Source organism: Bombus terrestris, chromosome 1, assembly GCF_910591885.1.
Source record: "Bombus terrestris chromosome 1, iyBomTerr1.2, whole genome shotgun sequence".
NCBI lineage: Eukaryota > Metazoa > Arthropoda > Insecta > Hymenoptera > Apidae > Bombus > Bombus terrestris.
The window spans coordinates 1949644-1970339 of NC_063269.1; the positions used below are offsets into that span (position 1 = coordinate 1949644).

The 20696-nt window shown below is 44.8% G+C and overlaps 1 protein-coding gene across 1 annotated transcript in view; it reads right to left on the reverse strand.

The window, feature by feature from the left end:
* LOC100651512 (B-cell receptor CD22) overlaps positions 1-20696 on the reverse strand; it is a 310916-nt gene that overhangs the window by 139098 nt on the left and 151122 nt on the right. Inside the window, exons 4-5 of the mRNA XM_003393124.3 lie at positions 18196-18529; positions 17223-17458 (exon numbers count right to left, since the gene is read on the reverse strand). Of these exons, the coding sequence (XP_003393172.1) occupies positions 17223-17458; positions 18196-18529 (570 nt within the window). The remainder of the gene's footprint in view (positions 1-17222; positions 17459-18195; positions 18530-20696) is intronic.

The window sequence follows — 20696 nt, forward strand, 5'->3', positions numbered from 1 at the left end:
TTTGTTTTCTGTCGTCACCTTTTTACCAAGAAGAGCGCTATGCAACAGAGATACAGATTTTCAGCCGGAATTTAGGAAACGGAAAGGATAAAGCGTACTATTAATAAAGCACTGTATTATGAAGGATGGTAAATTAAACGTAGAATGTTGGTTGGCTATTGCCGCGGTTGGCAGGTAATTGTGAAATACCTACGAGTGGGTGCGCGAGGCGAGCGTGCTAGGGTCGTGTTTGCATGCGATTGCTCGGTGTTTGGTCGTGTTGAGCGCCACCGAAAAGAATACCTCGTTGCGTTTCACGGTGCGCAACAAAGGCGCAACAGGTGCACGCAGCACACTGAAAAGAGAGGACGCTCGAAAGAAAATCTGCACGAGACGATAATTTTTTTTCCGACGGTGCGTCGAGCGTAATTCGTCGTCGCGTTACGAAATTACGAAGATCGTCGTGCCACGGACCGCGACGTTCGGGGCGATGAAACGAAAAGGGAGAGAAAAGGGAAAACAGGGGATCTCGGAACGACGTTTAAACTGTCTTAAAAATGAAACATTTCGTGAAACTCCTGAATTTGCTCTCGGGGATGTACGTGAAATTTAATGCGCTGACGAAAAGATGATATGAATTGCGCTGTTCGATCCACGAGAGAAAAATTGGAAGAGAAAGAAGGAGCCTTGGTTAGACAGCGCATGATATTACGATGCAAGAACGATCAGTCGCGAGTGACGCTATTATTGTCAGAAATCATTTGCATAGCCGTCCCGTTCAAAGACTTTAAAATCAATTTATCATAGCTTGCGACAGTGACATTATTGTATTCAATATTTCACGAAGGATATAGCCACGGGATATTACGTATTAAACTGCAATTCCAAGTCGCCAGTGCATAAACAGCTTAAATAATGTCCGATGCGATTCACCCTGACAAAGTTCCATGTCCGGAAACTACTAAAATATCAATAATTCTAAACTGCTCGTACCGCGGAATGGATATCGAAATAACATCGTCAGAATGTATAATATCGTGCACCGGTACTACTTCCGGTCCCAGTCGTATAGAAAATTCAATTGTGTACTTTATCTTCGTTCTACTTAATAGCGCAGCAGAATCGTCGATGTTTGACGAAGACAAATGTTTAATCACAGACAACATACCCAAAACCACTTCACCAACACACTGGGTCGACGGCATCGGCCGACTCTATTTCGATCCATGCTACTTACCAACCAAACACTGACCTGCTCTACTTTCCAGATGTCTGACCGTGCACGAGCCTATTTTACTTTCCGCGTGCCTACCCATATACTCTAGCTACTCCACTTCCAACACGTTGCCTGCGCGCTAGTCTATTCTACTTTCGCATTCTCGTGTATAGATCGGTCTATTATACCGTCCGGTGGTCCGACTACTCTAAGCCTATTTTACTTAATACGTTACCCTATCATTGCGCTGTTTCTCGCCGTGCTGTGATTAAATGCTGTGTATACGATAACTGCGTCTATTTATCGCGACGTTGCAAACGTGATATTTATGATTTAGCCTTCCGATATTTTGAAAGGTTCACGGTGTACGCGTCGAATATCAATATGCTTTCTACCTTCATATAATACACGTAATTCCAATTTACGTGGAAAGGTAAATTTTGTTAGCGTTTCCTATCTATAGAATTTTAACTCAACATATACAAATGTGTGTAGATTACACGAGGGCTCGGGAAAAAAGTAGGTGTTCGTGAAATAGTATCGCGCATGGATTTTTTTTCAAATTACCGTACGTATCGGGAAATAAAGAAGTGGCAAAGTTGAAAAATTCGAATTTATACGCGCGGAAATGTCGCAAAAGGAACTGTTTAAACGCTAAAGTAGTTTTTCCAGCCGACACTCTGCGAAATAAACGGCTTCGTTTTACGAACGCGCATATACTTCAAAATTCGAGCAGGGTCGCGTACGGTCACGCGTCTCCAGCAATTTCTGTTCGCGCTTTGCATGCTGCGATGAAGTGCTTTTAATTATGAAAGTATCCACTCGTTTGGGTGAAAACGAAGGGGACGTAAGCGTTACGACAGCGATACAATCTGCTGTAAATTAGATCCAATGGCGTTGTACGTTGTCCGTTCGGCTATACGAGAACCATCTATGATTCTTCAAACGTCAACTATGATTCGTTTATTCTTCAAGAGTATATAGAGCGTTTCACTGTTGGCGTATGTTAATGCACGGAACAATTTAAACAGAGGGAGTTAATGGAATTCCTGATTAGAAGTAAGCAGAATAAGTAAATGCGCGAACAGACAACTGGCAAGGTAGAGTAGGTCAACGTTTACTCGGTGATGCTGATAACAGAAAGCATCGATATGGGAGGAAACGCGTTAAAAGAGGCTTGTAAATTCTGGTTTTATGCAAGATATACAAATTTCTCGAAATAGTTGCAACGATAACAGAAAGTAGAACAACGCCCACGAGACAAGCGTTTTCCTCGGAGTGGTTTAAATTCAAATATCATCAATTACCTAGAGGAAAATTCCTCGTTAAAGAGTTCGATCTTCCGACGATATTTCGAAGCGAATACCGCGAATTACGATGAACCATAGCACGGGGTTTGCCTCGATGTTTATCCAAACAGTCTTAAACTTCCTAGGCGTCTGTACGAACGCTAAGGCGAGGGTTCCTTTAAAATGCAAATATTCTCGAAGGACGAAGCGCCGTAAGAAACGTTACTTTTTATAAAGCAGAGATTTTCGACGCCCGACCGGAGGATAAATTGTACGCCTTTGAATGGCCACGATATAAAGTCCACGCACCTGCTGGAAAACCACCCTTACCCATTTCACCGAGCATTAAATTATCTCGAGACCGAGGCGAATTAACGAGCGCCAAAACGAATTCCAACTTTTGCTCGTTCGATCGGGTGGCTTAAATCTTGCAATTGCCGCGTTGGACCACCGGCGAGCGATAAATTCCTTGGCGTTTCGAGAATTAATCCACGAGGGTGAATCACGGGCCGATCCACCCCAAGCTGGGAGACTCTGTATCGCCCTGATTAAACGAACTGCAACCGTAGCGCAACCGCAGCACCGTAAAGTAAACTCTCGGAAAACTCGCGTAACGATCCAACGTAACTTGGAAGGTGTCGCGGCCAACTCGCGCATAGTCGTCTGGCGAATGCAAACTGGTAGCGAGCGAGTATATCGACGCGAGATGACTTATTCAGTTGCCAGACCGCTGACGCGGCTGGAATTCGCATACGAAAGTGGGATAGATGGTACCGATGGTTCTCGAATACCGAAGGCCGCGTACGGCGTGAACACGCTCGTCTTTTTCCGCTTTTCACCGACAGCCAGCTGTGCTCGTGCAAGAGACGCGCAGCATCGCGTATCTCGTACGGAAAATCTCGGATTCCTGGACGGATCGGCACGGATAAGGGGCGAGACCAAAGAAGAGGGTAGGGGACGAAGCATCGGAAAAAGAAGAGGATGGGACGAGGAAGCAACAACACAGCGAAATTTCAGCCTGCAGCGAGGGCGACTGGCAACCGGCTCGACGAGCAAACAGGCAGTCAGGTAAGGCAGCCAGACACCAGCGATGGATGAGATGCTAACGAGACGCGAAACGATCGACTATTCTCTCTGAGCAAGAGAGAGAGAAGGGTAGTCGGGCGTGAAATGGTTTTCCTTTAGCACTCTCGACTCGCTGCGCCGCGCCTCGCTGCCAGCCAACGGTCCGAGTTTATCCCCCGTGCCAAATACGTGAGACGCGTACTTTGCCGTGTTTCCTCGCCGCGATACTAACCGATCCTCCAAGAATTATTGCTTTCTTTGTATCCACCGCCTCTGGGAGAACTGCTGGCTCAAAGGGACCTGCTCGGGGTTCTTCGAGAATACCTGTTTTCTTTGAAGTTCCTCAAACCGCTGGCTGATGCAAGTCTCGACATGGACGAACAACACGTTTGCCCTTCTGGGAGCGTTCAATGTTAATGACCCGAGGTCTTTTTGCGGCGGATACACTTTGATTTCCATTGCTTTAATAGTTACTTTGAAATATCTTTCGCGATTCTTTACCTGTTATGGCAACGATCGATCAGTTCGAACGTACGTTGTTACAGTTTGATCTTACATTTACCAGTTTATCAAGAGAAAAACGACTGCATAAAATTGAAGCGTGTGAAATATACCGACGTGGAACGTCGATCAAGCATTTCGACGAGCTTCCCAATATAGTCTCTTGGAAAAATGCATCGGTCACGACTGTACACCATGCCAAAATCTCGAGCGACCAGGCATCTTTCATTCGCGACATAATCTCAAACACTTTCCCTCGCGACTCTATCGCTCTAGACATCGGACTAAGTATATTTCTTTTGCTCATCTATCGTCTCAGTTCGACGACTCTTTTGTCCGTCTCGGCAAAAATTCTACCACCCCAACAAAGTATTACTCTCTATTTTCTTGGTAAAAATCTCTTTTTCCGATGTCGCCTATCTCCTTTGATTAATTATACTCCATGAAGCGTGTTTGATATTGTATGCACGCTCTATCAAAGAATCGTACTACAAGAGGTCGGTTCGATACAACTCCAAGTGTCAACGATTCGAACGCGAAGAGAGAAAAGGAGAAAAAGAAAGAAGAAAACGAAGGAAGAACCGTGGACAAAGCGAGCGCGGCGCATTGCACTGTATCAAACAACGGTGATTTGCAGTCCGTTGCAAAAGACAGGGTTATTGCGCGAGTACCCTCGGGTGAAGTATAGATGAAGTTTCCTCCCGCGGGAACGCAGGACTGCTTGCATTCAACGATTCAGCCGTAAACTTTGATCAGCCATGCATTGCACGCGGCTAATCCGCTAATCTCTCACGTACACGCGATAAAACGAGCGCGAGACCGTGAAGTGCGCGAAGGAAACGGCAAGAAAGCGGAAATCGTAGCTTTGAATGCGAATCCAGGGCTGCCGACTCTTTCTCGAATGCGATCAAACTGCCTTGAATCGAGCAAGTAACGAGGCATATCGTTTGTGATTGTTTTTAATTGCGTGAGAAACGAGAGCAAGAATCGATACCGTGTTCCGTTTCCGGAAAGCTCTGATCGCCAGAATAGAAGTAATAGTTGCTTACTAGGAAAGTAACCGATAGAAATGCAGTAAAATTAACAGCAGGCAGTGATAAAGGCAAACCAATGATAGAAAATAATCGATATTAGAGTAATCGGTAAGAGTAATTAATTAATAAAAGGTTCCAAGAAAGTAAGCTATATTTATGTGAATCCGCTATCCATGAAAGCTTCAAGAACAATAAAGACGAAATCGTACGCGTGTACGATTTTCGTATTCGAGTAATTTTTAACATTTTAGCCTATAAATCGGCTTTCTGTCGTCGACAATCTTTCTCATTATTTGAGCAGTAATTTGTTATTTAGTACTAAGGTACCTAGCTCAGTTGCGTTGCTTCGTAAGCTCCCACAGTTTTATATCAATTTAAAAAACTTATCGTTCGCGGTGAACGAAAAGAATAGTTTTGGGGAGTCTAAACCGAAACAGAGCCGGCGCCAGGGAAAATCTGCGCCTGAGCTGCCGGTCGGACGTGCGTAAAGTGTTAATGACAAACACAAGCATCGATTCGATCAAAAGTTATACACAAAAGATGAAACGACATTCGTTCTGTTTCTATCATGCGGAAAATCTTGAATTAAAAATAAGTCGGCCAACCGGACTATCGACCAGACGCGAAGCTAAGCATTTTCTTTTTACGATCTGCATCGACGCACCTCCGCGTTCATCCTCTGCGACAAGAATCGCTTCGTCTAGAATACGCGAAAAGGTGAGAGAAAGAGAGAGAGAGAGAGAGAGAGAAAAGAAAGGTAGACAAGAAACAAGAAGAGACGGTTCGCGAATCACTCGTTATAGATCTGCTTGCTGGTGTCAATTTTTCAAGGCTTCATATCACGCGTCGCCTGGTTCGAGACAGCAGCTATATTTATCACTCTCCGTCTATTCGTTCGCCGCTGATGCATCTCTTTGGGAGCGATCTTATTGATGAAGCGCCGCGCCAGTGTCGAAGAAAAATCGACGATCGACCTCTCTCGTCCAGCGGAATCGTGCGTCCGGACAGCGGATCGAAAAAGAGACGAAAAAGGAACTCGTGATTTATATCATAATCCCATGGTCGGTGTCTCCTTTCGAACGGAAGGTGACGTCTACGTCGGCAGGCTTGAAAATTAACACCGTCGTGTACCGGTGGAAAGGGACAGCGACGCTTCCATTATCCAGTAATATTATTTACTTGCTTCCAATTTCCTGGTCAATTGATTCGGCGGTCTCCGGTGAAACGTGATTTACCACACCGCCGATTGGATGGCTTCGCGTCCACGTTACGTGGCTCGAGTTACAATTGCAAAATGATACACGCGCACGCATTCCCGAACTAGAATTACCCGTGCGAAAGTATTCGCGGTATTCGGCCGGGAAATTGAGTTTATAATGCGGATGAAATTCTTAGATTAACGTTAAAATCGTTTTACGTGTTTGATGCAGATTTTAAAAACGGAGACGGTTCGAATTTGGAATATTTCGAAATTCCGTATAGAAGAGGAGCGAGTTACCGTAGTTTTATAATGCAAAATTCTGCTCTCGTACATTTGCTTCCTGGTAAATTGGAAGTTTTTAACATCGTTCAAAGAGATAGTATTATTTCGCGTTATTATTGTAGAAAGTTATGAAAGTTGTATGATTAAATTTTAATGTTAACGAGTGCAGTTGTTTAATTTCGCATAGCAGAATTTACGAAGTCACGTCACGCGAGAACGTCTGTTCCGTGCCATCGATTTTGAAAATCTCCGGCACGCTTTCCAGTCGCATGAGAGTTCGCCGGCGTAGATCAACGCTGGGTTATAAACAGCAAATCGGTCAGAAGAATAACACCGTCTGAATGAAAACCGACTGCAACTTCCGCAACGAAATGGGATACGTGAATGGCGAGGCGAAACTCGCCGGCGTCGACGTAATAACTTGGCCGTGGAATCGAAACGGCTGGGAAAAACTACGTGTTCGTTTCGTATTTTGTCGGCGTGTCGAAGAGGGATGATCGAGCGCGCTATCGCCAGGTGAACTAGAAGCAAAATTCACGGGGTTTCTCTTCTCTCTTCTCTCTTATCTCGTCGATTCTTACGATCCTCTTCTGCTCGACGATGAAGAACGCTCGACAGAAATCGAATTCGTGACAACGTCGAAGCAGGGCCAATTTTCGGAAAATTCATTAGCCGTGTTCGATGAAAACCGCACGCTCGTGGCCCAAGCGGAAACTTAGCGGTTCGCCGGAAAAATAGCCCTCCGTTGAGCAAAGTTCTGATTAAAAGTTATGAACGGGACCGAGAACCGGTCGTGTGCACTTTATTTACGGGCTCTCGCGTAATTGGATTTCATTTTGCCCGAGAAACTTGAATTCCCGATCCTTTGTGCCCGGCGATCATCTGCCCAGAGAAGCTTAATTCGACGTTGAATCTAATTAACCATCATCGAACAACCGCGGAAAAATCGCGGGTTAATTAAAACAGTTTCGAGCTTGGTGAATCGTTGCTAGGTATTTGCCGCGAGAAACGGGGCAAAATGTACGATCGATTGCACTGACGTCTAGTAGTCTGCCTATTCGTGGAAAAGAGATTAACGTAAAAGAGATTCGACGACATAGAGAAGAAGGCTAGCGTGGAATTTTTTTGATCTTCGTTTAACTATTTTAATTACGCAGAGGGGAAAACGGCTTTGAATTTGATGCACGTGTCAGCGCGATGTTCGTTCGTCTCTGAATTTCGATAAGAATTTACCTTATCGTTGTTACCTTAACAACATGCCGAATCGATTCATCGTTGATAATTGATTTAAATTAATCGGAACGATAAAATCTTTTCTTCGATCATCGTGTCGTAATACGCAGATTTATTGCAATATTTTCCACTATCGTTTCACTGTCCTTCGTGTTTCTTATGCAAATACTACGACAATACATAGTCTGGCACTTTTGCATACCTGGACACGGTTGTAAAACGAACGTAGAGGATACCCGCATCTACCTTTTCCATTACCTTGCCAAATTACACGTACAGCTGACCGTAAGTCGAGACAAATGTCCACCTTGCGTAATCTGACAGAAACGCAATCTCGATCCGATGTAAGATCGCCTGGACGAAGATTGCTCCCCTTGATCCTAGTTGAGAACACCTTATCGTTACGCGAATCTGTTTTATGACTTTCGACAACGAACCACCCATTACATAGCCCATTTCCTATTCACCCTCGCCCCTATTTAGCTGTCCGCCTAACGGGGACTCTTCACGAGGCTCTTTGTATTCGTGAATATATTTATGTACATGCGCTTGTGTTGCTTGTCAGTCTCTCTCGTTTGACCGCCACGTTATGGCGAAAAAGTTCATTCCCAGACGCTACTTTCTCGTGGGGGGAGCGAGGTTGCGCGATATCCGAGAAGAGAGAAGACGAGGAAATTGGCGCGCTTCGTTATACGAAATCGCCTGTATAAAACGGACATCATCGCCGTGGGCGGGTATCAGCGTCGTAGAAAACCGGTTACCGTCGTAGGTGTGGCTCGTGCTGCCAGATATTTGGCGCTCTAAGCGCCGCGTCTGTCCCGCCTCTTTAAAATTGAACGTGGCAACGCGAAACCACTATTCCTTTTATGAACACGAACCGACTTACCGGGCTAGCAGAATGCATTGCAAGAATACGTTCTAATTAACATAAACGCGGCGTCGAGAGGTTGCAGCGTTCCGAAAGAAGAGGAACATTTTTGTTTGTTTCTCCGGCGACGGAAGCGTACGCGTTTCGTAGATGTGAAACGCATGGGGGAAAATCGATGTAGTCACGCTTCGATATTTAGTGGGATACGAACTGGGCTCCAAGTGTATTATTAGTCGGTGGTCGAGGCAAGTTCGAATTTTCGATTAGGGTCTTTGGGAATTTGAACTCTGAACCCGGTAGTGATTGAATGTCGGAATGGAGAGAACGGAATATAGAGTTATGGAGTTTCCTGTTGTTCCCTATCTCCCCGTTCTCGCAAGAAATTCACAATCGCGGTAGCAAATACAGAGCTCGCTTCGATGGTCGAAACACAAATTACTGAGAACTCGAGCATTTGCGATCGCGACGCTGGATACCGGCTAAGTAGCTTTGTTAACTGCTTTAACTGAATGCTTTGTTAACTTTCTACTTTGACGCTTTCCATTCGTAATCCTTACACGAATAAACTCTGTTTTCTTAAGATACTTTCTCTTGGTTCGACGGAATATCGCAGAGAGTAATATTATTCGTATAAAATATAAAACATGTTGGTGCTGTTTCGAAATTAACAAAGAGTCAGGAATCTGCGAAACAAGAAAATTCAAAGGCTAAGACAGCCGCAAATCTAGGTCGTCGAATATTGCTTAAACGAGAGAAGAAATCGAAATCTCTCGCGTCTTCGGCGAGCTGAATTTCCTTTGCACAGACGTACGGAAAAATTATTCTCTCGGAGGATAACAGCACGGATACAGGTGATTCGTGCAAAATGTATCTTGACCAAATGGAGCTGTGCGGAGGCTGCCGCAGCGTAGATTATAATCGCGGGAATTGCGGCCAGGCTTGGTCATTAAATCGCGTAGAACACCAGAGATTGTTTCGTCGCTGTTTGCACGGCAACTGAACAAGCAATGAAACGACTGACCGGAGATAGTCAACTAATTATAGCGTTCCTCACGGACCAGAAAACAGAACAATGCTCCGTATATCGGCAGCCTGATCGCGCTTCCAGGCTACATTAAAGGATTTGCACCGTGAGACCAGTTAATTAACTAGCGTGCAATATCAGTCACGGAGATTAAAGTCGATCGACGATCTTCGCGACGCAACGTCTCGCCGATGAAAGCTACTGTTTCGGTCAATAGACACCGCCACTTTCGATTCTATGGTAGATTTACAGATTAGTTTGGCTATGTTTGCGTTATCGTTCCTTTGAAAATATTTCACGAATGTCGACAGATAGAGAGAAGACACGTGCGATGATATTGTTCTTCGTAATATGCGATGTCAAAGTGATAAAATCTCAAGTATCTCTATGGGTTAAAGATCAAAAAGGCGCGGAAAAACGTAAATTATAAAAATATTGAAAAGAAGAGATTAGACACCGAACAATATGTATTTCTTATATTACACGCGACCAAATTGGAAATTAATGTCTGTCGCGAAAACATCGGTTGAAAACATCGAATATTTCCCAAGTACTTTTATCATACTATCGTGCGTCGTAATTAAAAAATAAAAAGATCGAATTCACCAGCGAAAAAGAATCTTCGTCCACGCAAATACTTGTACAGCTACCACTGCAACTTACGTTCGGTTCCGTCGGTTTGGAAAGCAATCAGTGCCGCAGACGACCGGAAACGCGCAGCTTCTCCGACAAGCGTGTATCGTTGACCGGCGTTAAATGCCCGGAGAACGATAACGTCGTGCAACGGAGGAGAGTTGTCGGTTCGAACGACAGCCCTTCAAGCGTACCGTCGACCGGAAGCTCGAGGTTATTGACTCGCCACTCGACTTCGTAGGCGTGCAACACACGCTCACGGGGGAAACCTGGGGTGCGGTGTGTGTCGACGAGGGAACAGAGACAGGATCGAGAGACCGTATGAGAGAAGCGACTCGAAAAGTGCTGTATATACGAGATATGGTAACAGGTAGAGGAGAGACGGCTCTTGAAAACGGCAATTTCTTGTTTCCACCGAGAATCGAATACGCATGGTCGCGCGGTTCGCTTGAAAAAACAACCTCGTTGGAGATAATTAACTTTGTGCTGAATTCTTTCGCGATGGTTTCGCGATGGACGAGATTACAACGTCTTCTAACGGGTCCCGTGTTTTTTCTGGCAAAAGGCTGGAGATATCCTTCAGACACGATATTAACTAACACTCGTAACTGGATTATTAAACGTAATATCGCGAAATTGAAGTTGTGAGAGTTTCTTGGACGATAGATGTGTCCGGTATAAATCTCAGACGTAGTGGAACGTCTGGTAATAATTATATCGATCGCGTGTAAAGTGAAAGCTATAGAACGTGGGTGAATAATCTGGTTTACTCTGATTCAAGTCGATCCTTGATCTATAAACGAGCTTTGCCTTACAATTTTTATAACCCCGTTATATTCATATAACGATGTATCGTTGAGATACGCATAGAAATCGAATGATCGATTTAATCCGAATGATTAATTCAAAGTGGACGACGAGCGAGAAACAGGCAGAATCGCACGGCCAGATAAACACGATAGCCGCTGATTGGAGAAACGGCACATCGATATGGCGAAATTAAGCGGAAAATTATTAGCTAGTGCTGTTACACCGGTGCGTGCCTTGGGCGCAAGGCTTCTAAAGGATCTGTCAGCGCCGAAAACTGGAAACCCTAGTGGTAAACGCGAAATCAAGTTACCAGCGAACAGAGGGTGCTAGCGCTTCGTCGTAAAGCGATGCTGTAACCGTATTCGAGATCAAATGCGATAGTCAAATAGAGTTTTTTGTCAGATCGTAGCGCGAGCAGAAGCCGTACAAACAGAATCTATCGGCTAATAACCAAGAACGATCGATCGAACGTCGGTTTCGAATGTACGCGCGCGATTTTCGATAGTCGAGGCCGCGATTAACCGCGTCGAAACAGCGCCGCCCGGAAATACGACGGGTATTCGATGTTTGGCGACTCCTGCGGTCATCACCGGCCGATGAAATTAAATTACTTCGGCCGCCGGCCAAGCGAAACACCAACCTCGCTTCTCCTCGCCGTTGCAAACCCGATTTTGCACTTAAATCACTTGTAATCGACGGTTTTTGGCTTTGCGTTTAACATTCCCGATCGAGAAAGATCTTGAACACGTTCGTCGATCGTTCGATATATCGTCTACTTCGCGATAGGAATTCGCGGACTTTGCGATTAAGCGAGGAAAAATTGCTTTCGAAGCTTGGAATTTTTATTCCGTTGCCTTTGATCGTTGTATTTGAGACGTGTCGCTTAAAATTTGAGTAATTGAAAAAACAAAATTCCACTTTTTAAGTCTGCAAAAGCCTACCCGTGTCTTTAATATACAGGTCGTGTCATTCGCGAGGACGTAAAGCTGGAATAGAAAATATTTGATTGCGACTAACGCTATCGTGGACGGAAAGAAAAGTAAAATATGGAAAATCGTGGCGAGGACAGAAATTGTAAGCGATCGATCGCGAGGCCATTGGTGCTGGAGAATGTTCCATTAATTACGCGGAAACCTTCAGCTAATCAATGGGTAGTTAGTGGCCAATGGTTGGCTCGCATCAATAATCACTGGGCGACGTGGTAGTATAGTACTGGGCTTTGATGCGCTAATTTACACCACCTGCATTAATGCCCTTGTCCCACTGGTCCGGAACGACGATTGTCTAAGTGCGTGTACGATCCCAGGACAGGTATGCGCAAGGCGCCGCGAACAAGACGATATATTAAGGTAAGCCAGGTCGTACAAGCATCGATGTTCATCCCTTAATTGACAATTCACGTCTACATATTTATTTCTGTCTGAATCGACAAGAATCGTTGATTTAGATTCCGCTAGCGATGCTACTCTCGATGCAGAATGTATCATAGTAGGAAAAACGTTACAAACAGTAGGATAATTTTGTAGAAGTACACCAACGAACATGATCGCTCAAAGATAATCGATTCATTCGGTAGAACAAGCACGTACAAGTCGGCCGTCGTACAACGAAATCTATAGTTTGCAAACTTTGTACCAAGTTGTCGATACTTGCGAGGATTGATAACATTTCCTCGTAAGATGAATGTCAGATAAAAGCAAACGCCGCTGTGGAAGCAAAATGGTACAGGGGAAGTTCATGGTCTCTGGTTGGAAAGAGAATGTAGAATTAACTGACGAACAAAGTAGAATCTTTTCGTTCCATCGCCTGTTTAATATCTGATGCTACGAATGTAACGAGCGCACAAAAGAACAAACCTCTCTTGGTTACCTCGCAAATCCGTCTACTCCGCAAGGAAAAGCGCAATCACGCTAACAGCGCGCGATTAACCGGGGAACAATGGCGAGGTCCGAGGCTTCCGAAAATTCGCGGCAACGACACAATGAGCGACTGCCATCCGCGGCACTGGTTCTCCGTATCTGACTGCTATACTTTTCAGTCTGTTATAAATACACCGTGTAAACGTCTCGGTGACACCGGTCTCGTTCCTCCGTCGCGCTTCCGCGGCTTCCGCTTTCGAGCGGTGACAACGGTGGAAACAATGAAGCAACCCTCGCGGCCCTTCCCACCGTGCAAACTTTAGCTTTTGTCCCAACGCACCGGGAACAAGCGACGGAACGAAAAAGAAGCCCTCCTCTGCTCGGTTTACGGCCGAAACAATACTTTTATCTTTCGAAATTCGTCGGCGACGGCCTCGAGACAGTGCCGGTCGTCGCCTAATTAGATTCCCCGACGAAAGGGCCAACTATTTAGCCACTGCCGCTAATAAAGTTCTAAACGACGAGACAAAGAACGTGGCATAACGAGATTAGCAAATTACATCACGGTAGGCGTTTAATTAATTCCCACAACCGAGTAGATTTTCGTTCTTCCTCGTTCGATAAGCATCTATGCGATTGTTATTCTTTTTTCCCTCTCCTCTTTTTTTTTATCGATGATGACGATGGATGAAAAAAACTTTGGTGGTGATATAATTTAAAATTGAAAGAAGAATACCGGAAAGTGTCTTTGCGCGTGATAATCTTGGGGAAGGAAGGATTATCTTATGCTGTTAATTATTTTTCTATGTTAACGTGCCTTTTTTCTTTAACGATGTTTATCATCCAATGAGATCGACGTTACTAGCGAATCGCTAAATCGCTAAATCGAACAAACAGACGGGAATAAACGAATGATAGAGAACGATGTTTGCCGTTACGATTTATGACCCAGCGCAACAGCCGGAAGCCAAGACTGTATTTCCTTGGAAGATAAAGAAGAATGTACGCCGTGAAAGAAGCAGTTTCTAATTCATACGGTCGGCATGCGGCTTAGGTAGCGTGCCGTGCAACCGGCTCACAGATCCGATTTCTCGACATCCTTTTGCGAAAGTTTAAATAATACCAGCTTTGTACGTGGAATACCATCCACTCCATCGGCGTTTTATTGTCGTCGGCTCGTCTCGCGAAAATCTACAAAGAAACTCTCCAAACGGGAGAGAATATAAAGAAGAAAAGGAAGAAGAAGAAAGGGAAAAAGAGTTGGTCGGCAAGAGGAAGAGAGGTGAAACTTATAAAGAGCGGTTCCGTTGACGTCCACGTGAATCGAGCCATTATCATGCAAACCTTAGGAAGTCGAACGTTACCCGGACAGAGGGAAACGAAGAGAGAAAAACGATATTGCCGCGAGTGTTGGCGTAGTGCGGCGAAGGAGTAGGAGAAGTAGGAGGCGGAACGAAAGCGGAATGCCACGAATTTCGTTAGCGTGGTTTCGACGATGGAGTTGGACCGACGCGGCGCAGCGGACCGAGCGAGGCCGTATCTGCCCGGTCTGCTCTGATAAAGGAGAAAGCCCCGATATTGGTCAGACAGTGGAATGCCTGCACATTCGTGTCGGACAACAAGATTTCTCTCTGTACCTTATACCAGTCTCGTCAGCCTTATGGACCGAGGTTGCTGGATGGAACGGAAGGAAACGAGAAGAGACGAGGGAGCAAGAGGGACGAGGAGGAGAAAGGCAGTACGACAGATCGAGGGCGAGGTTAAAAGGAAAGTCGAAGGGATCGAACGATTGCGATTGGAACAAGTACCGTTAAGCGGCAATGGTCTGCCTGTTGTCACGATCAGACGTTCTCCGCAACACGAGAACCGTAGTACACGCGTGCCCCCCTCGCCTCTACTGTCCTGGCTGAAGAACAAGCCGGCAAATTGAATTTCGGCTCGAACAGCAGGGGAAAAATGTCGAAGAATCTAACGTCGGCGGGAGAGAAGCGAGCACAGGTGTCCAACGAGCGTGGAGAAACTAAAGGAGGGATCGTGGGGTCGAGCCGAAAAAAAGCGAGACGCAAGATTCTCTCGGCGAGAAACTTAGACGTCCGTCTCCTCGTGATTCAACTACTTCACTGGTGCGAAGAATGCAAAAACAAGCAGAGTGTGTTATCGAGCGCGGCTAAACGAATTCGTTGTGGAAAATCACCGATAAAGGGCAGAGGAGGATTTCGATTTGGTCGGCTTGGTCTATTCGGTCGGCTCGAGTACAGAGAATTCGGCGGAGCAGCCGCATAAAACGTGCATTATTCTTAACTTTTTCTTCGCGGCGAATTCGCTTACGGCAACCCCGAGGGCGCTAAGCAAATCTATCCCCATCAAACGCAGAACGACGTTACCATTTCCAACCAACGTCTTCCAATCTCTTCTCCTGCTTTCATCCCCGGGCTACGATGAGTCGCCGGAATTTCACCAACACCGACGAAATCGATGATTATGACTCGATGAACGCGTTACAAGCATATTATCGGTCGTCTATGCTTCTATTTCGATATTCTTTGTTCGAGGCTTGTTTGCTAGCTTGCAATATTCGAAAATTGTCCTTGGAATACAATCTTAATGTTATTGCATCAGCTTTGTTAAGGGTAATGGGGAAATTGAAACGTTTAATCGTTTTTATCGATGGTACGTAATTTCTTCCCGTGAAATCTGTGTGTATAGAATCTTTAGTCGAATGTCGATTAATTTCTATCGATTCCGTTGTTTCATAACCTTCCGATGTTACACGTATCCCACATTTGTTATTCTTTGGTAAGTTGAGATTCGCGTTTCTATATACTTGGGAATTGGTTTTTGTACGTATTCACCGTCCAAACGTTGATTTATCATTCGCTATAATTCAGTATTCAGTTAATTATTTTAGTACGAAAATTGCGAATCTTTCCGCGCACCACGATTACCAGATCCGGATTTCTAAAGCGACTAGGTGCTCGGTTAAATGACACAAAAATTTTCCATAAAATGCAAGAAAAATTGTCCCAGCGCAATGAAAGGGCTCAAGTTGTCTAATAAGCCATAAACCGCGGTACGTTGCGCAAAGTCTTGCTAGGAAATCGTTGACAAGTCGGCTGGTTCGAAACTCAAGCAGACTAGCGCGCGAAATTAAACATCGCCGCAAGGGGTTGCGCGGATGACAAATAAACGAGGCGAGAAGCGCGACGGTCAGACTGAAAAGAGCAGCTCCGGGGTTGGCCAGGACACGTCTAGCGGCTAGCTGGAAATAAAGGAAGGGCTGTACTTCGCGCGAGCAACGGGCGAGATATTAAAAACAAAAGTGGTCCGCAGGAGGGTGGCGTAGACGGCCGCGTGGCGGCTGGTTCATTTGAAACGTGATTCGAGCGGGTCGACGTAGAGGGTTGAAGCGTGTCGCGCGGCAGTCGCCGACGCCGCTTGCAACGATTGTTTCGTTCCGTGCATACCATTGTTTCGTCGCGTGTATGTACGTTTTGCCGCGGAGACGAGCGCCACCGATGCGTCCGTCAACCAGAAAAAAGAGCAAATTAAAAAGAATACCAGGAACGAGAGGAGGAGAAAGAAGGGGAGGAACGTTTACGACAGATGCATATTCATGCGGCGCGAGGATGCAACCGTGGTCCAAGTGACTTGATTTAATATGCATAAAATCTTTGCATTTCTGGGACCTGGAGTAGCATTTTGTAGAGACTAAGAAATAATTCGACACGGGAATGGTGGTTTTTTGAAAGGAGATCTGATAATCTGCTTTCTGTGGAGTCGGTTACGGACGACGAATCGGTAAAATGATTTTTCATACGTTGTAACTCGTCGAAAGCTTTTGCCCGATACGCGATATCGTTCTCGGTCTGTTTCTGAGTTCGATCGATATTTCTGTCGACCTTTTTTCCTTTCTCCCTCGGGATTTTCTTATTTTTTTTTTTTTTTTTTATTACTTCCTGTCGTTCTCTTTTAATTGTAATAATCTTGATAACTCGCTGAAAGCTCGTTACGACTGTTGGAAATAATTCTTCTCGTATAGCAAGAGAAGTACAATGCGCGAATATAAAAATTTCCTAATAAAGAGAATCGACAAACAGCATTGACCTTAATCCTCGATAATTAATTTCTAGCTACTCGCTCGTTATACGGCAGTACCGTTTCGTCAATATTTGCTAATACTATTAACTAGATATAACTATCGTGTTCAATATTCATAATCGTAACTTACCGAGGACGACGAGCTTCACAGGTCTGCCGGAAAGTATCTTCCCCTGATCGTCCTCCAGCGTGCAACCCCATATACCGTCGTCCTCTAATCTAACGTTGTCTATATGCAACGCCTCCGTGATAGAGTCACCGATATATCTATGTCCAGTTCCACTCATCTCCGTTCTCGTGTTGATTGTAATCATATCTACCGGACTTCCCTCGTGCAGCCATCTCGCTGGTCGTATTCTGTAACTCCTAACAAGACAATTCGTACCAATTAGAGAATTAATTCGGAACGACAATACCGTGCGAATTCGTTGCTGGGACGATATCGACTTCGACTACTTGCTCTCGCTACTTTAAATCGAATCTTCCCATTTGCGGAGAAACAGCTACGCGCGCAGAACTGTGTCAGCAATTACGACGAATCTGTTTCGTTGCGTCCCCAGGTACTTTTAAGACACGCGAATCGAACGTTGTTTTTTTTCGAAAATATTGGTCTTTCCGACATATTTCCAACTTATCGATCAAAACTGACACAGTGTCATCTATCTGGTTAATAACCGTGCTAGATACGTCTGCACTAGAATTATTTCTACATTTCGAGCAGCTATTTTTGAACAAAATCGTTGTAACAAAGCCGTACTCGTCTTCTAGCAAAATCTTTTTTACAATGGAATTTTAATGATGGAATTTTAGTTCGTTAAACAGCGATCCCTAGTTTAAACAGCTTCTTTTTCAAACGCGAACGCGATAAATTTCAAATGAACACACTATCCATCCGACTAAAACAGCTATTTTCACGCCAAATAAATCACTTTCTCTTGAACGAGGAGAAAGAAATCCTTCTCGGGAAAGAAGCGAATAAACCAAGCCACATTTTCTACGATATAAATTTATCTTTAGACGGAGGTACGTAACAGAGAAAAAGGACGAATCTCGTGATAGTCGCTCGTGCGCGTTTCATTCGTCGATGAAGAAGGTTAAATTACCTGACCCCGGGCAATAGCAGCCTCGAGTAATTTTCTAGCTCGCATGGCAATATGACCTTGCTGTGAGGTTTCACCACCAGTTCCAAGGGTGGCTTTGACGGAGCGGCAGCTGTATCTAAGGAGACTGGAACATCGGTCGTAGCGGAAGAACTGGTAGACCATAAGTCCTCTTCGGGGGCTAAAAGGGCCGCGGGCTGCGCCACCTCGTCCGACAGAGAAATCAACGTCGAGCTGGACGCCGTTGTACTGGTGGTGCTCGTCGTGGTTCTTCTAGCACGCCGTCCTCCCTCCTGCCTGCCACGAAGGGTGAAAACACCGGCCTCGTTCACCGACCCTGTAACGACAAAGGATAGTATCGTCATCTCGCTGTTCCGTTGTCTCGGCGAATAACTCGAATTTACGCACAACGAGTTTACCTTTGACTTGAACAGCTCGAAAATACATACGAAAATAAAATTACTTTGTTCGTCAGAAATTTCACAGATTCGAGTTAACAATATTTTTTAGCGTCGCTCGCGAACGAGAATTCTAGATGATAAATTTCGAATAAAATATTTTATTAATACGTTATTTTACTGGAATTTTAGTTTCTCTATGTTCGTACGCGTTGATTTTAGGTTTGAAATACGAGATTCTGAGGAAGCTCGAATGGTCGATGTATTTTATTCCATCAAATTTCATACTTGGCGATCCTAACGCAATCCCGAAACTCGACAGAGCCGCAAAATAAATAGCGTTCCACGCAAACGAAGGCGCTTCTTAACTAAATGGTGTTTCCACCGGTCGGTCGATTCTGCCGAAAACTGTCTATCAGCTTCGGTCGACCAAGGCTACCGAGGAAAACTAATTATGTCTTCGATGGACCGCAAATAGCTATAACTATCTAGCGTAACTGAGGTACCTTGTCGACCCGTGTCTCTACTCATACTCTCCTCACGACCTCCTATATTACGGAACAAGCTAATGTTTATTACTCGCCAAACGATGACAGAGCCGAAACGCGAAACGTCTCTGCCGTTTTATCGCTTTTTGCAAAACCATTATCACTCGTTCGATTTCAATTTCTAGTCGTCGATCTTCATCGACGCTCCAATTGCTCGAAGCCGAGCCAAATGAACTAAGAAATATTGTTCAAATCCGATTGTCCGTAACAAGCAAAACGAATAATTCAACGAGTAATATATAATAAATAAATTTGACTCCGAGGCATACGAAAAATGGTATCAATTGAACGAAAGACGCGGAATGAGAAGAAGACGAACCCGCTAAGAGCAAACGATTCGTCAATGCGTTCGTTAACGTTTCCGGGTATATCGGCGACCGGTTATACACCGACACCGAGTGGATGTTGTTGAGCGTTGATGCATGCATTATTCAGACTGTGTATCCATTCATTATTCATGTCATGATCAATGGATGTCAACAGACCGCGATCTGTATCTGAACGCATCAGCCTGACAGAAAGTGAAAGCACTCGCTGTCGTTGGGATGCGCTCGCGACACGAAGGGGCTATCGATGCCGATCAGATTTTATGAAACGAAGGAACCTCGCGCGAACACGCTTGTCTTCGTTACAATAATGCGTTATTGTCGCCTGGATGGTCCTGTTTGGTCACCGATACCGTTGACAAGATAATCAGCCAATCGTAGCGTTAGTTGATAATATGCCCCTGATGTCGAACGTCAAGTTTGAATATAGAAATTATATAGATCGCATAGATCTATTATGTAATCATAAACACGACGAGTCGATGAAATTTATGCTGTGCCGAGAATTCGCTCCTACGATGCCGCTATAATATAACATAGCGATATAATATAATCTGGGAAATTCAGCGTTGAGTTTCTCGGAATTTCTCTGCAACGAAAGTCAATAATTTCTGCATCGTAGAAATCGGAATTAGATGAATCGTTGGCCGTCGGAAACAACACAATATCGGGATACATCGATATTCGAAAACTTCCAAATAGAAAGAATCGTTCTTCGAAAAGGCAGTGCTCTTTGTTACGCGGATCGATAATGGTAAATTTCAAAAGCGGCGGAACAAAAAGATGACAAACGCGTAATCGTAAAGATCGATATCAATGCGTTGCGCGTTGAAGAAAGTGTTATCGATAAATCTCAAGGATATGAGGTTTCCGCGTTTCGCGCGAGTTCCGCGTGTCGAGAAAAGCGATATCGATAAATATCGATTGAATTTCCACTGGATGCCGATAAATTCGCTCATCCTCTGAAAATCAACACCAATAAATTCCGGGTCGTGGAAATCGGCACCGATATATTCTGGGTCGTAAAAATCGATGCCGATAAATTTCCCCGTTTGGTAAAACCCTCCGGAGCATCGGTAAATTTCGGGTCGTGATAACCGATCGCCGAATAAATTGCGAATCATGGAGATCGATAACATTGAATATCTTTTCGGCATGATCGACGATGATTTTTGGGTCGTGGTAATTTCCTACGATGACAAATTCTCCGTGCTTGGAAACCAAGGACCGAG